The 12383-nt window shown below is 29.4% G+C and overlaps 5 protein-coding genes across 5 annotated transcripts; 1 reads left to right on the top strand and 4 right to left on the bottom strand.

The window, feature by feature from the left end:
• Positions 1–939: 939 nt before the first annotated feature.
• On the bottom strand, positions 940–1233 carry BX663DRAFT_411037 (uncharacterized protein; the record flags this gene model as incomplete). Its single annotated transcript, XM_051522290.1, has 1 exon — positions 940–1233. A coding segment is annotated over one exon (294 nt), but the record flags the coding sequence as incomplete, so codon positions are not given.
• A 1246-nt stretch (positions 1234–2479) lies between these two features.
• On the bottom strand, positions 2480–4733 carry BX663DRAFT_509554 (uncharacterized protein). The gene has a single exon (XM_051527637.1). It carries the CDS (start codon positions 4661–4663, stop codon positions 2618–2620), a length of 2046 nt encoding a protein of 681 aa, XP_051383085.1. The 5' UTR covers positions 4664–4733; the 3' UTR covers positions 2480–2617.
• Positions 4734–7412: 2679 nt separating this feature from the next.
• On the bottom strand, positions 7413–9054 carry BX663DRAFT_454496 (chitin deacetylase 2). Its single transcript, XM_051523819.1, has 2 exons — positions 8161–9054; positions 7413–8063 (listed from the first exon to the last, which is right to left on the bottom strand). Exons 1-2 carry the CDS (start codon positions 8884–8886, stop codon positions 7566–7568), a joined length of 1224 nt encoding a protein of 407 aa, XP_051383084.1. The 5' UTR covers positions 8887–9054; the 3' UTR covers positions 7413–7565.
• Positions 9055–9818: 764 nt separating this feature from the next.
• Positions 9819–10936, bottom strand: BX663DRAFT_509546 (uncharacterized protein). Its single transcript, XM_051527636.1, has 2 exons — positions 10225–10936; positions 9819–10097 (listed from the first exon to the last, which is right to left on the bottom strand). Exon 1 carries the CDS (start codon positions 10832–10834, stop codon positions 10232–10234), a length of 603 nt encoding a protein of 200 aa, XP_051383083.1. The 5' UTR covers positions 10835–10936; the 3' UTR covers positions 9819–10097; positions 10225–10231.
• A 230-nt stretch (positions 10937–11166) lies between these two features.
• BX663DRAFT_509543 (flavoprotein) lies at positions 11167–12331 on the top strand. Its single transcript, XM_051527635.1, has 6 exons — positions 11167–11358; positions 11429–11533; positions 11618–11656; positions 11717–11806; positions 11862–12033; positions 12104–12331. The coding sequence occupies exons 1-6, from the start codon at positions 11281–11283 to the stop codon at positions 12208–12210; spliced, it is 591 nt and encodes a 196-aa protein (XP_051383082.1). The 5' UTR covers positions 11167–11280; the 3' UTR covers positions 12211–12331.
• The last annotated feature ends 52 nt before the right edge of the window (positions 12332–12383 follow it).

Raw genomic sequence — 12383 nt, 5'->3', positions numbered from 1 at the left:
GAGTCATGAAGGACCGACTGATATTATAGTTACAGTGAACGAAAATAGCTTGGTTTAATAAAAAAAAAACCATGGGCCATCTTGTGAAGAAAGTGGATACCTGTTTTAACAATGGGTCAATAATATGAAAATGAGTTATATGATCTTTATTTTGTTCTTTACAAACCTTTTTCACAGTTTAAACATCTTTGCCAGAATGACAAGGAATGTCGTGTACAACTCTTGCAATTTTCCCTACTGATATGTACTGACACCTTGCGAATACGTTCACTAATTTTCTCTTTCTTTCTGTCTGACTGAAGAGGGGTCATTATTTACAACAGTTTGTAGCTTGGATCAGAACTCTTCAATTGGATGATTTTTTTTTAAAAAAAAAGAAGAGGGTGGAAGGAACAGAAGCCGATATCCTTGTTGTTCCACCCAGCCCTGAATAAGCACAGGTTTGTGAATGGGCGCATTGTCAAGGACTAAATACTTGTAGTTCATGTTAGCTGCATCCAGTGTAGCAAAAACTTGCTCTACAAATTTGAGAAAGTCGTTGCTAGTTGTACCCTTCTTCTTGGTAGCAGTAGCTGTTTCCCCAGTTCGTGATCGTTTTCTGCTTTCTGTATTAAGAATAACTTCTTTTCTGGAGAGTGTAATCAGGCCACTCTTGCAAATAGAACCCAAAATGCTGACATTTAGTCCCTTTGTCTCAACATTGATCTTGCAAGGTCCCCCAGCTTCAGACCAGCCATAAGAGCGATGCATGTCCCTATTGAAACCAGCTTCATTCAGGAATACGCATTCATTCATAAAGTCTATATTCTGATGAATCCAATGAGTTACAGCATTTCGTCTTTTGGCAAGATGTTGTATCTGCATTTCTAGCAAAATAACTAGGCAAGATACGATTGTAAGTAAGGGCGGCATTTCTTCTTCATGTGGTTTGCTACTGATTCTGGGAGTCATTTTTATATTCTTCAACTCCTCGCAAAGTTGATCTATAACAGCTTCAACGGTCATTGTTGACTCATTAAGTAGCATTTCAAAAATAAAGACAATGTGCTCATCTTTAAGTATTGTTGTCCGCCCTTTGTGCTCCCCTATCGTAATAGTATCAGGAAAGCCATTCTCATCTATGTTACTTGTCCTTTCGCTCCATTCTTTGAGCTTACGTATGGCTGTTGATTTAGGGAGCCCCCACTCATAATATTTTGCTTCACGGATGGACATATTCTCAAACTCTTGCATCAAGTTGATCAAGTTTACTACTTTTAGCTCGTTTTTTGTGATGTACGATCTCCTTTTATTCTTGTTGTCAAGGGAGAGCCCTTTAGAATTAGAGCTAGTCTGCTTCTTAGCCATTTTTCTTTTTTCTGCGTTTATTACTGCAGACTCTTCCCAATCCATGTATAATTGAATCATTACAGGCAATGTCTCACCATCAAAAGTAAATTCTTCATTCATATTGCAAAATAAGAAAGTTCAAGGAAGAGAAAAGATGAATAAATGCAAGGAAAAAAAAAAAAAAGCTTTAAATAAAATAAAAATTGGTTAAAACAAATGAGGGGTATCTCCTTTTCGTATTAGTGTCCTATTTTCATATTGTTGTCCTATTTTCATTGGCTGTCCCACTTTCTTCTCAAAATAGCCGATGGTTTTTTTTATTGGACCAAGCTATTTTCGTCAAGTGTATTAGTTGTACAATTTATGCATACAAGATTAGTTGATTTCAATTTATAATAAATATTAACGTTACGAAATAATGATAAAGATAAATGAATTATAGAGTGTATCTATTAGTTATATATCCACATTATTATCTAATATAATCATATACTATCTATACACTATACAATATAATGAAATTTATTCAAGTAGTACATTGAGGAATGAATATAATACAAAGCATCTTCCTTGTATCACTCACAAATATAAACAAGCTAGATCTCATTATTTGGTTTCAAGAAAAATAACAGAACCGGTTGGGTTGAGCACGAATACGAATAATTTAATTTTTTATTAGAGTTGAGTTAACTGAGATTAATTCTCAATCAGGGCAAAGACCAGAGAGCTCAAACACAATAACTTTAAACATTCTATGGGAAATATTCTTCTTTCAAGAAATCTTCATTCTGTTCCTGTCGCGAAATAACCCCGTTCTCCACAAGATATCCATTTTGCACTCAGTTTTTTTATCTCTATCTTGTCAACAAATGTATCATAATACAACGAATAAGTAAGTGTTTAATTTAAATGTAAAGGCCAATAAGAGCGAAAAAAAAAAAAAAAAACGTAAATAAATAACGAAGGTTAACGAATCGTAATCCAATAGAAGCTTTGAGTTATGAAACAAAAGTTTATGAAAGGTTACCTTTCACAATACTGACATGTTATCGAAATATTATTGACATGTCTAATTTCAGTAACATTTCAGTATACTGAAATTAGAGTTTTATTTGTAGTGATATATGTATGTATATGTATGTATGTATGTATGTATGTATGTATGTATGTATGTATGTATGTATGTATGTATGTATGTATGTATGTATGTATGTATGTATGTATGCATGTATGTATACTAATTTACTGTAGATTTAGATATTTTCAACGTAATCAAAGAAGACTATATTCAATTGTCATCAAATATATGCACATAATCTTCATTTTCTTCATCCAAGAATGTATGGCAATCAACGTATCCTTTTATTAAAGGAGCTAGCTTGCCCATTTGTAAACGAAAGAGAAGACGATAATGATTATACACGACAATCTTATCAAGAACGTGGTTAGATTTAACTGTGATAATTGAAGTATTCTCTGCATATTCTTGTCTGTTTAACATCATTGCAGTTTCTTTTACTGCATACATATTTTTCTTATCTTTAATTACTTCATAACAGCTATCTTTAGTAGGGTCGTCGTTAGATAAAAATTCCATAAAGACTTTCTCATTATCTAATTCCACAACTTGATTTATTTCATAACAGAAATTTTTTAAATGAGGGAAAGGTGTTAAATCGATTACATGGCATTTTTTAATTCGATCTTGATGATGCCATTTGTTTAGATACCCTTTATTGATCATGATTCCTTCGATATTTGGTAAATATGTTGATAAAGTAAAGGCCATTTCGTCAGTTATTCCAACACATCCATTAAATCTTATTCGAGTGAGATTCTCGTGTATCGCCTTCCCCGAGCCTGAATGTTGATTATAACCTCTATATATGACACCGGTAGCAAATTCTAACTTTGCATTCATACAATCGATCTCTAGGAAAGAAAGGTGTGGACAATTGTCGAAAGCATATTTTAATAAGGCAATAGGAATTTGTTGGAGCTGATCTTGAAGTATATAAAAAGTAAAAGAATTGATTATCTCTAGACCTATTTTTGACACATGTAAGTTTGGTAAAATTAAATCATGAAAGGGGTCTGCTAGCCATTCTTCGCTGTTTATATCTGTATTTGGTGGAAAGTTTTCATGGTTAATTCCATATTGAAATCTTAAATATTTATTGTCAGTGATCGATATTATGTTTTCACTGCTTTTTAATTCACTGTAAGTGCAACTACAGTACAACGGACGATTGCCCTTCAAGGCATTTATTAGACTATAAAAGTAGGTCATTTTCGTTTCTACATCTGTGTCTGCATCTTGATCTTTTCTTTTAATATATTCTGGATTTGTGTAAATATGTGAATTTTTAACGAGACTCATCCTTCGTCCAAGATCAAGGATATTCTCCATCCCTTCCTCTTCAAACCAATCAAACAAATCTATATCCATTAAGTAAATTTTAATTGTTTCTAAACTTACTGGACTATACTTTGTTATATATTTAATATAAGAAGCAGTAAATGATGGATGGTGTATAACCAGTTTTTGTAACCTATGATTTTTAACTTTATTTTGTCTAGTAAACTTGATTAACGACTCATTTATATATTCATCAGGCACCTGGAAGTTATTGATGTATACAAGACTTTTTAAATTGGGGCAAATGGTCAAGATATCAAATAATGTTAAACGTTTATCGCGATTATTTTCAAATGTCAGGCTTGTTAATTGTTCAAATTCAGGTAAGATATTAACACGGTTGACATTTTTTATAGTATGATTCGATTCATAATAATAAAGAGAAAGATGGGTCAGGGTCTTGCGAAAGTGATAACATGTTAATAAGTACTCTGAGTGGTTTAAAGAATGAGAATCTTTAGAGATTTCTGCAAGCTGTCTCAAGTTATTAACTTGACGTAAAAGTTTTATATAATATTCAAAGTATATACTTCCTGATAAATCAATTTTCTTTACATTAATCATATTAGATATTAACATGAGAAATTCATTTTGTGATAATTTTTGAATCCCCTCTTCATGTTTATCTTTTAAACTTGTTGTAGCAAAGAATCTTGACCCTTCATATTCATCATAACTAATTCTCAATTCATTAACAAACGGACCCCATTTAAGGACTTGATGTTGAGAATTTATAAGCAATACTGAATGTAGCTTTTCAATGTTTTTCCCTGTCAAGTCAAGTTTTTCATAAAATATACGTATTGCAATTTCATTCCATCGCTTGCATACAAATAGACAAGAATACAAGCTTTTCTTGTAAATTAATTTAAAGATTTGTACAAATACTTCTGTTGGCAAGTTTTCTGGTTGCATTAATAATAAAATGTAAACTATAACAGCTTATTTTATTGAAAAATAAATAAATAAAAAAAAAAAGAAAGACAGAAAGACAGAAAGATATTTTTTATCAAGTAATAATTTGGCTCCTTATTTAATCTCAGATTAACAGTGCCTGAATACATAAATAGTAAAGAACTTATTTATATGATCTTTTGTAAGTTTGAAAATGCTATACGCTTCATTAGCAATACTAACTATGCTTCAATAGTAGCTTAATACTTTTCTTATCCCTCTCAGATATAATTATTACTTTATACTCATCTCTTAATAGAGATATTACAGTATTCACTATAAATCAGTATCGACACGTCACTTACTCCAGAAAAGATTATTTATTATATTTTCAGTAATAGCAATAGTTTAGGAATAAAGAGTTACGCTAGTCCTTATTTGCAACATTTAAAAATAAATAGTTTCACATACCACTATCAACCGTAAGTTAAAATCTTTAGCCGATAAAATCCCCAAAGTTACTACAACGGAGACAAGCAATTATAAACTTTGTTACCAATTTAGAAGGTTTAGCCGTTAACTAAATGTATCATGCTGTCTTTTTGTTTATATTACAAACTTTTTTATCGTTCTAAATGATCAATAGACACAAACATTTTAATAATCATTCTAAAAAAGTTGCTGTGTTCTGCTTAACGTGTTTGATATCATTAGCAAAAATAAATGAATACAACATCCTAATAAAAGCAAACATGTTTGTTTATTAAATCAATAGTCATTTCAAAGTGTAAAAAGTTCCATAAATAAACCCAGTTTTGAATTTCTTGAAGAGCTTTAATAATATATGCTTAGTAAAAGATGATTAATAAAATCTGTGTTTTTTTTTTTTTTTTTTTTTTTTTTTTTTTTTTTGAAATTTATTTACTTACTATAGAAGATTTTCTACGTTTTATATAAAGAGCTTGGGCCCCTTCTTTTTGTTCCGATCCCAAATTAAAATACGGTTAAAAAAAAAAAAAGAAAAAAAAATCCCACTCTATTAGCGCTTGAACTACTGTATAACATTTTTAAATGTATATAGTAGAATATATATTTTCTTTTATAGAAAATGGTATTATAGACATGTATTACATCACTGAGAAGAGAGATGCGCTTAGTTTTAAAAAAGAAACTATTAATAATAATAATAATAAAAAAAGCGTGACCCCATTCAAATTAAACTTGATCTCAAAGAAAACAAATTAGAAGCTGTAGTTAAAAAAAAAAAGTAGTAGAAAAAATTGCATGCTGCTGAAAGATTATGCGTTGTTGGGAGTAGTTATAGTATCCAATATGTATAATGATTAGAAGAAAGCTTTTTTTTTTCTTTCTTTCTTTCAACCGCAAAACAATGAAAACTGATGGCCAGTATGATACAGTAAGGAAATGAAAGTAGAGCCTGACCAATAATTCTAAAAGTTCAATTTTAAGAAGTTTAAGAAACTACAATTTTTAGAGTTTTTTGACAGAAAACTATACACAATCATAAGACGAAGCTGTAGATAATTTAATAAGGGTATTTGAGAGTTTCAGCTTTTTTTTTAAAGAAAAAAAACTGCAATAAAATAATTTTATTATAAGAGATTATAACCTATTGATTTTTTTAATGCATTCTTATCAGTGAATCTGGAGTTGTTAATATATATATGCTTAGTGCAGTTCAAACAAGAGCAAGAATGAAGCACTAGGAAAAAAAAAATTGAAAGTTCAGAAGAAATATGAATCAAATCGCAAAGAAAGAATATGTATATAAATTTTTAAAACTTTATTATGAGCTTTATGCAAATAAGTTCTTATTATAAAAAATAGCTTTTCTAGTGATTTTCAGAATTATGCATACAGTTATTGCAACTTGGCTACTATATGTTTCATACAGCACAATAATAATAACATTGCATATTATTATGTATGGGGTTCATTCCCCTCTTTTTTTTTTTATCAATTACGTATATTAGTTTATCGTCATTGTAATACTACTCTGGGGCATAAGTTGAAAACTAATACCATGCAGTTCAATGACAAGAATGGAACAAGAAAAAAAAAGTGCCAATTTGGACCATAACCCGTAGTAATATTACATAATAAATAAAAGCAGAGTAACACAGTGTAATTTGAAAAAAAAAAAGATTGTTAGCAAATATTCATGACATTAATCGATCGAGCAAGCGTATCATGATTATCTAAAATATTGATATGCCATTTCTAACAGTTTATCCATTCTTTGAATAAGGTGTGATATTAAGTCATTCAATTACAATCATTGTTAACAAATAATTCACTGTGTTTGAGGAGTAAATGGATATTTATTAATCCATTACTGGTTTATTTCCATGTATGAATCTTTCTCTGCTCATATAATAATAGAAGAATGAAATAACTTTAAATAAGTTAACATTACTCACTTAAATTGATATTTTATATCAAAGGTTAATTGTTTTATAATATATTAAAAAACTGTAAATTGATTATAATTCTGAAAGATGTTCGGTAGATCGTTATCACAGATTATTTCTTTTTGACATGCTTAGATAAGTAAGAAAAAAAAAATAGCTTAGCTAAACAAGCATGTTATATTTTTTTAAGGGTCTATTAGAAGAAGATACATTATTGTAATATTCGGGAAAGATTTATATTCTTAGCATATATTAGGGAAATATCCTCGTATCTCCAATATACATTTCCAATTAAGTGTTAGACAAGGTATTTAATGTCGGGACTTTTTCTTTTTTTTATATATATATATACAGATACACAAATTTATTATTTTTGTATAATATGATATCAAAGGGAGGGGGGGGAAAACGGAGGAGAATTATATGTTACTTCTATTTAATAAGGAATATATGGTTTGTTTGATGTATACATATATAATTAAGAAAATAATTTAAACAAGAACTAAAATGCCAAAGAGGGCAGCAATGAAGAGAGCACTGTTGAATGAATACATGGTATTACCAGAATTAGCCTTAGTAGAAACTGTTGAAGCACCGGGTGTAATAGTAGAATTAGAAGAAGAGCCTCCAGTTACTTGTTCAAAAGTGGGGAAAGTAATTGTAGATTCGGCATAAGGATGTGTGATATTCATACAAGTAGCAACATCTAAAACATGACTATAGGCCTTCTTGATTTCGGGGTAATGTTTCATAAAGAAATCCATAGTTTGATTGTTAATTTCATGAGATAAAACAATATTACCACTGTGATCAAATGTACCGTTTTTGCCCATTTCGATAAAAGAAGTATACAAGTCATCAACAGTTTGAGTAGTAACACCAGGTTGAACATTAGCAGCCCAGTCAAATGTATCCAAGTTCCAAATAATAGCAGTTAAATCTAATTGTGTAGCGATCCAGCGAACACGATCATCTAAATCACCAAGTGCCTATATAAATAACAGTATGTATGTATGTATGTATGTATATAGTTGGTTAGTTTAGCTATTTTTTTAAAAAAAAAGGAAAGAGTAAATATAAACTTACAGGACGCCAGTACTTGGGAGTAACACCGGTAACATATTTAATAGCCTTTTGAGTATAATAAAGTTCAGCAAGAACTTCTTCATTGGTTAAGGTAGTCATCATTTTATGAGACCAAGTATGACCAGCAATTTGGTGACCATCTCTGACACCACGAAGAGCACCATATGGCCAATTAACAACGTTAGAACCAATATAGAACATAGTAGCCTTTTGTTTATTTTCTTGTAAAAAGTCATAAAAGGCATTATGAGAACAGTTGGGTCCATCATCAAATGTTAAACCCCAAACATCAGGCTCGGGGCAAGCATAGAGATCAGCATTGATACCTGCTGTCTTGGGTGTCTTACATTGAGAACTGGACCACCAACAGTCAGGATCATTAACAGCATCATAACCTGTCATATCAAGGCCACCAGCAGCAGTGAGTTTTCTGACAGGAATGTTGGGTACTTTAGTCCAATCAATGGAGTTATATAAGGCTTGGAACTCGGGTGATTTATTTATACCGTTGGAAGTAGCAATATCCCATACAGTAGGCCATTCAGAAGGAGAAATGGTGTAAGGAGAGTTGTAGTAAACACATTGTTGAGCTGGATCATGAGAAGTAACTTGAGGAATATCAGGAAGAGTGATATTTGTGGGATCAGTATTACTGGTATAATTAGTAGTAACTGCATTTACACCTGCTAGAACAGCAATCGATGCAAGAGTAATTTTCCAAGTCATATTTTATAAATGAAGGTAAGATAAATAGATCGAAAGGAGAAGAAGAAGAAAAAAAAAAGATAAAGGAAAAATGTAATTAACAAAAAAGAAAAAGTACCGAGTTTTATATGTGCAAAAAGGAGAGAAACTACTATAGAAAGCGGAATTAAAAAAGAAAAAAAAAAAAAAAACTGCTATTTATTTTATAATTTGGGTTTCAAAAAAAAAAAAAAAACAAAAAACAAAACAAATGATGTATAACTTTCGTTTTATGAATAGAAAAAAAAAACGAGTAAACGCACTTTTCACAGTATTATGTTACATTGAATCAATCTGGACCAGATTATTCTTGAATAAACGGTTGCACATTATTTATTAATAATTATAGAGAATTGTTAACAATTTTTCCAAATTTAGAATTGTTAACTTATTCTACACATTGTACAAAGATTATTTTATTGAAGAATCAACAGCATGGAAAGAGTTTTTTTTTCTTCAAGATAAAAATATACATTGAACTTGTCTCCGTTTAAAAAGTAGCAAAAAAAAAAAAAGAAGCCTTACTTCTTAGTATTAAAAAGAAGTTAAAAATAGTAAACGAAACAAAAAAAGCTATTTTTTTTAATAAGACAGATATTCCATTTTTCTTCTATAGAAAACAAGAAAAAAAGTATAAATAAAGGCAATTTTCTATAAAAATAGTTTTTTTTTTAGCATTGCGAAATAATTTGATCATAGATCCATATTTGTATACAAATAAAAAATTGTGAAAAAGAAAAACATCAAGTGACGCAGTTATTGTTGTTACATTTTTGTTAATTTACCAGGAATATGTTGTAGATCTTTTTTTTGATTTTGAAACACAGATTCGATTTCAATTTTCCTATTTTAACAGGTACCTTGCGTATATTTTTTATTTTTTGACATTTATATATTTTATAAGGCAGGTAATCTATTATGTGACTTTTATAGATAAAGAAGTCTATTATTAAACACATTACAGAACCTTCTATTCAACAAAATTATATATACACTAGTACTATATTTATTATACATGTATTTTATCTTTAACACAAACTTCAGTTAAAGTAAATATACATTAAAGATATTCACAGACAGAGAATAATTCCCTATATTGTTAAAAAAAAAAAGAAGCACTCTTCCCCTTAATCTCCATAGGAACAAAGTTGCCTGTTAATTATTCTCAATTTAGATATATTTTCTATATAAAGGTATTATTAAAGGAAAGGGATCAACATTAGGATTGTTGCCCTTTTTTTTTTTCAACATAATAATATAGAAAGCCTATTTTGTAAAAAAAATTTATGTATATCATTCTTATATTATTACGTAATACAGTATACTATTATATATAGAATAGAACATTTTCACCGCAATGTGGACATTGTCTTGAATCCTTGTGAACCCTTTCATGACAGTTATCACACAAACCCGTTGTTGCTGATAATAAATTAGGATGTGGTGTCCAACCAGTCCTAAAGATCCAGTGATGACCAGTACTAAAGTCTATATAAACAAATATATGTCTGTCTATGTTAAAGGTAACATCATTTATATTACTTTTACCTGTTGGGTTCTGATGATCGTAAGACGATGGTTCAGCATGGAAGTTGACAGTAGTTATCAATGAATCTGATAACTTTCTAATGGGAAGAGAAGAACATTTACAGTGATTTACTACTTCTTCTATTTTACATTTATTGTTCTTTTTCCATTTCTTGTTACTGCCATAACAAAACACAATTTTTAAAATTTTATCTATCTTTATAAAAATAGATTTACTATCTTTTTGTTGTTGACGTTTCTTCTTTTTCTCATTGTTTAATGTTCCAGTCATTCTTAATGATCTTTGTTGATGTGTCATAATTGGTTTATGACATTCACGACATGTATTAAAATAATTGTCTATGTAGCGAAAAAATACATAACTAATCAAGTAACTGAACATACTTTTATTATGTTAATATATATACATATATATATATATTACCTTCTGTATTCATATGCTGAATAGGTAAAAATTCATAATAAAATAATAAGAATAAAAAAAAAAAAAAAGAATTACTTCAACATAAAATAAGCTTTACATAAAAGTCTAGTAACAGTAGTATTCCGAGAACATGCGTATTGCAAATCTTATTTTTATTATTATTTGCAAATTTATATGTCATCAGGTCAACTAAATAATAAACCTTATAATGAAGTACTATATAAAACCATGAAAGATGATAGAGTCATGAATACATGTATCTATATTAAAAAAAAAGGAGCTCACGAGACACCTTTCAAAATCACTTTTTTTGGCATTTTATGCTGCGCTATCACTGCTTGTGACAAAATTATAAATTATTTATACTCAGTACTTTTCATTTATTTGTCTTTTCTTCCTGCAATATGACTAATATACTTATTGGTGCTACTGGAAGTGTGGCAACTATTAAGGTGCCTATCCTTGTCAAATTATTAAAAGAAGTAAGCAACTTTCATTTCAATCGATTTTTTTTTTTTTTTTTTTTACAATTTTTCTTAAACTATTAATTAGTATCCTAACATAAACATAAAAGTTGTATTGACAGACGCAGCTTATCATTTTGTAAAAGATGAGAAAATAGACTGTAATGTATATAGGGACCAAGATGAATGGAATGTAAGTTAATTATTTCTTATTATTCGTTTTTTTTTTTTTTTTTTTTTTTTTTTTTTAATTTAATGCATGTACATGTGTTTTTAGGGATGGAGGAAGGTTAGCGATCCAATTTTACACATTGAGGTAAATTTATAAACAAAGTTTATATGCAAGATATTGATTATTATTATTATCATTATTTAGTTACGAAATTGGGCAGACATAATGGTGATTGCACCATTAGATGCTAATACATTGGGAAAGATAGCAAATGGCTTATGTGATAATTTATTGGTAAGTGCAACCAGATTTTATTTGTTTCGTAAAAAACTTATTCTTGTATTATTAGACATGTATACTTCGCGCTTGGGACGTCAAAAAACCTGTGATTGCTTGCCCTGCTATGAATACAAGTATGTGGACACATCCTTTCACATCAAAGCATTTAGATATTTTAAGAGATATTCTTAAGTTTATTATTATTCAGCCTATAAATAAAAGATTAGCTTGTGGGGATACAGGTAAAAGAAAAGAATAACTGAATGAATTCAGCTTCAATTTTGACATATTTTTTTTTCTTTTCTTTAAAAGGAATGGGTGCTATGGCAGAGGCAAAGTCAATATCAGAATTTGTAATCGATTTAATTAGACGTCAAGGAGTAATTGATGATCAAATTGAAGAAGGAACAATGCTTTGATTTTATTTACTCACTCTTTGATATATAACCCTTTCTTCTATTTTTTTTTTCTTCAAATTTAGAAAAAAAAAAAAAATCCAAGTCCAAGTAATAAATAAAACTGATCTGATGTCTTGACGCTTTAGTTTATGTTTTATAAATGAATGCTTATGATTCATTCAAAGTAGTAATTG

Source organism: Cokeromyces recurvatus (genome assembly GCF_025118155.1).
Source record: "Cokeromyces recurvatus strain NRRL 2243 chromosome Unknown BX663scaffold_12, whole genome shotgun sequence".
Classification (NCBI taxonomy): Eukaryota; Fungi; Mucoromycota; class Mucoromycetes; order Mucorales; family Mucoraceae; genus Cokeromyces; species Cokeromyces recurvatus.
Note: the sequence above shows the minus strand (reverse complement) of the source record. Positions and strands in the feature narration are given on the sequence as shown.

Bases quoted from the DNA above. Each gene is read 5' to 3' on its own strand.
- BX663DRAFT_454496 (XM_051523819.1), bottom strand. From the start codon at position 8,886: ATGACTTGGAAAATTACTCTTGCATCGATTGCTGTTCTAGCAGGTGTA. The intron at 8,064-8,160 runs GTAAGTTTATAT...TTATTTATATAG, and splicing joins CTCCCAAGTACTGGCGTCCT to GCACTTGGTGATTTAGATGA.
- BX663DRAFT_509554 (XM_051527637.1), bottom strand. From the start codon at position 4,663: ATGCAACCAGAAAACTTGCCAACAGAAGTATTTGTACAAATCTTTAAA.
- BX663DRAFT_509546 (XM_051527636.1), bottom strand. From the start codon at position 10,834: ATGTTCAGTTACTTGATTAGTTATGTATTTTTTCGCTACATAGACAAT.
- BX663DRAFT_509543 (XM_051527635.1), top strand. From the start codon at position 11,281: ATGACTAATATACTTATTGGTGCTACTGGAAGTGTGGCAACTATTAAG. The intron at 11,657-11,716 runs GTAAATTTATAA...ATCATTATTTAG, and splicing joins ATCCAATTTTACACATTGAG to TTACGAAATTGGGCAGACAT. The intron at 11,807-11,861 runs GTAAGTGCAACC...TTGTATTATTAG, and splicing joins GCTTATGTGATAATTTATTG to ACATGTATACTTCGCGCTTG.